This window comes from Gavialis gangeticus, unplaced genomic scaffold (assembly GCF_001723915.1).
Source record: "Gavialis gangeticus isolate Ggan-Ray unplaced genomic scaffold, GavGan_comp1, whole genome shotgun sequence".
Taxonomy (NCBI): domain Eukaryota; kingdom Metazoa; phylum Chordata; order Crocodylia; family Gavialidae; genus Gavialis; species Gavialis gangeticus.
The window spans coordinates 114811876-114815479 of record NW_017729025.1 but is presented as its reverse complement, the minus strand read 5'-3'; the positions used below and the strand labels follow the sequence as shown (position 1 = coordinate 114815479).

The window sequence follows — 3604 nt, the reverse complement described above, 5'->3', positions numbered from 1 at the left end:
GAAGGTTTTGCGCGGCTTGGGCGGTGCTAGTAAGGCAGAGCCAGTCCGCAGGAGCCATGGGGAGGGCCGTGACAGTGGCCACCTGCGCCCTGAACCAGTGGGCTTTAGATTTCGATGGCAATTTGGAAAGGATTTTAAGAAGTAAGTGGAGAAGCGCTCGCGGCGGCGCTGGGGGACACCGCTTGGCTGGAAGGGAGGGACTGGCCAAGCCACAGCCTCTGCGGGATGTGCGCAGGCCCTTACGGCCAGGGCTGGAAGTGGCAGAGAGGCTTGCGCCCGTGGTGTCCCCACACCAGAGATATGGGTTTCCCGGAAAAATAGATTGTGATCTGATGTAGCATGTTTATTTGACTTACTTTTTCTTTTAGTTTTGTTTACTAAATATACCCCCCTGTTAATTTTATGTCCCAACAGCGACGAGTATTTGAACTGAAATATTTGATTAGGAAAAAAAATGAAATGCACTTAATGTGGTTGAAATGTTATAGTCAAACCAATTCAAGGCTTTACTGGAAAGAAATGATTTTTATTGGAGTACTTGTAAAAAAATGTCAAGACAGTATGCAATAGCCTGGATTTCCCTTGCATTGTTTGTTTAAACTTAAGAAAAAGCCAAGGGCACTGACAACTGTTGACACACTAATTTTAGCACATTCAAAGAACTGTGCATGATATGCCGTGCTTTGGTTTTGACTTGACCTGCACTGCGAATTAGGTGAACTCATAACTTGATTTTTGGTTTGGCTTATTATGTGAGTGTATTTACCCTCTTGTTTACAAATCAATAAAACATATATGTAGTCTGTCACACACATCTTAGGGATAATCCGCTGAAAAACATGAATTACAACTTTGAAACTGCCAAGCTTGCCTAATATTGTATTGGCATCCATTCATTGTTACTAATGAATTTTATGAAACAATGCATTTTTAGAAATGGAAAATTTTCCCACAGAAAAATAAAGCAAAAATTTTCACCCTGCTTCTCTGCCCCACGCCCCCTCCATCGCTCCTATTCCCCCTCCACCATCAGTTGTCTCTGCAGCCCCAGCAGAGTGCAGGGGGCGGCTCCCTGCAGGGAAACTACTGCATTTGGGTTTACAAATCAGTAAAACTCCAGAGCTCCCTTCCAGCCTTGGTGCTCTCTTGGCTTGATCCTGCCTTTGCCCTCTCTTAGGCTGGTCCCCTGAACCTCCTATACCACGTGAGATGTGTGTGGAAACACCGCTGCCTCCTTAGGGGAGTAGCCTTGTTGCAGGCATCTCCTTTCTTCCTGATTTCTTAATGCATCACTTCTTTCCTGGAGATTAGGAGCTCTCTGCTTCTCTGTAGGTGTGTTGATCATGAAGCCCTTCTGGAAAATGTAGCTATTTTCTCCAAATGGAAGGCAGCTCCTCTAAAGAATTGTGACTTTCTGCACCCCTTTTGTCCCTATGGGTTCTCGCTTGCTTGCTTCTCCCAGCACTGCCTCCTTCCTCTCCCTACCTTTAGGCTAAGTACAGACATTCAAAAAGCCAGAGCCTGAATTGATTCAGTCTTTGCAGATCAGTCTAACCTGCATAGATTTAACCAGCAAGCAAGTGAATAGACATTCACTTTTGATTTTGGAAATGCAGCAACATCCCTGTAGTGGCTCAGGCTAGAAGCGGGGGCGGGGCGTTGGATTGAGCCCTCTCTTCTCTTCAGGGTGGGGAAAAGGTGAGCTGTTGGGGGGGTGTGCTCAGGCCCCCTTGGGCTGCTATGACTGTGGAAGGGGGTGCCCACCCCTGGCCTTACTGATAGATGCTGCCAAACTGTGGTTGGCTGCCAGGTGGGCAGATGACAGCAGCAGCGGGGAAGCCATAGGGGTAGCGCCTGATGCCTGGTACATGGGGCCATAGTGCAGTGCTGCTGTGTAGAGGAATAATGAGTAGGACATGCCCAGCTTGGCATGTGGTGGTGAGGTGGACGCAGGTAATAGTGCTCAGGGGGTAAGTCTGTGCTGTGTGTGCCGCTGCGTGGGCCAGGGCTGGCCTGGGAGCTGCTCTCCAGCAGGTAGAAGGGGTTGCCGAGCAGGAGCTGCTCCCCCAGCTGCATTTTTGGGCCAGCTTGGCTCTGCCCCAGGCTAGTGCAAACACATTTGAGCCCCCTCCCCACTCCAGCCCAGCCTGGGTTTCTCTGGTCAGCAGGGCTCACTTCCAGGATAGAGCTGCCACTGCGATCCCTCTGTGCATGTCTCCACCCTAGTCTTGGGGCCATTTTGTTTCTCAACCAATTTGGCCTTTGCTCCTGAGCTGCCCCAAGCAAAACCCTGGCCCTTGCAGCTGGGAAAACACAGCAGGATCCCCCTCTGGCTGTGAGAGGAGCTCTGGGGGTCCCAGGCTGTGCCACGAGCAGGGGGGAAAAGCTGGGCAGATGCTGGGGTCCCTGCTGGTGGGAGTGGGGAGGCAGTGGGGTTTAATCCCCCTCTGCCTGAGCCTGCTGTCCCATGCCCTTGCCCCCTCCACTCCGGTAGTGAAAAGTCAGACCGGGCTACATCCCCAGCCACATCCGTCCCCCTTGTCAGCCAGCCATCACTGCTCCAGCTAGAAAGCAGGGGGATGGGGCCTGCAAAGCATGCTGGGATTCTGGGGGACTGTGACTTGAACCAGGAAGGGGGTCTGGGATAGAAGTTCCATAAACCAGTTAGACCTAAGTCAGTTAAGTCTGATACTACATTCAACCAGGTTTATCTTAAACTAGTTTCAGCCATTTTGAAACTGGTTTATTCACACTGAACTTCTGTTCTGTTACAGGCTGAAACCAGTTTCTGATCACTTAAACCAATTTATGTGCAACTTCTGTCCCTAGCCCTTCCATTCAAATCATTCGTTTCATTTTCTATGCTGTCCTGTTACAGCACTTCATGAAGTGACCTGGAGTTCATGAAAGATTGTGCTCATCTATTAGCTTTCCTAGTTAGTCTACAAAGTGCATATCTACCCTGCCTTCTGTGGACATAAACTATGCCAAAAAGAATACTTAAACTACAAGGAACTTTGCCTTTACTGGGTGTTAGTATGACACTGGTGGAAACTGTTAAAACAGACTTTGGGGTTACATGTTTAAATAGAGGGATTCTCTGCATATTGAGATTTTAGCTTGTTGTTTAATATATTTCCATGTAGACTGGACTCTGATTTCTAAAACCCCATTTTATAGGTATTGAAATTGCTAAGCACAAAGGAGCAAGATACAGACTGGGCCCAGAGCTTGAAATTTGGTGAGACCATCTTAATCGCTGTATATCTGGTATTTCTCCAAGGGAGAAAGGGTATATACTGTTCATTTGCTGGGTAACCAAGCCATGACTGATCAAAATTAAATCGGGACTGCAGGGCAGGCCCTATGAGGAGAGACTATGGGACCTGAACCTGTTCAGCCTCCACAAGAGAAGGCTGAGGGGGGATCTTGTGGCCTGTTACAAACTGGTCAGGGGGGATCAGAAGGCACTGGGGGAGTCACTGTTCCCCCGAGCACAGCCAGGAGTGACCAGGAACAACGGTCACAAGCTAGCAGAGGGTAGATTTAGGTTAGACATCAGAAGACGCTATTTCATGGTCAGGGCGGCTAGGGTCTGGAACCA

General features: G+C 48.9%; 1 protein-coding gene across 3 annotated transcripts in view; it reads left to right on the top strand.

Moving 5' to 3' along the window:
• The window catches only part of NADSYN1 (NAD synthetase 1), a 35620-nt gene continuing 32016 nt past the window's right edge, over positions 1-3604 (top strand). For all 3 annotated transcript variants that reach the window (XM_019519454.1, XM_019519455.1, XM_019519453.1), the window contains exons 1-2: positions 1-141; positions 3181-3241. In XM_019519454.1, coding sequence (XP_019374999.1) covers positions 57-141; positions 3181-3241 — 146 coding nt within the window. In that variant the 5' untranslated portion in view covers positions 1-56. The remainder of the gene's footprint in view (positions 142-3180; positions 3242-3604) is intronic.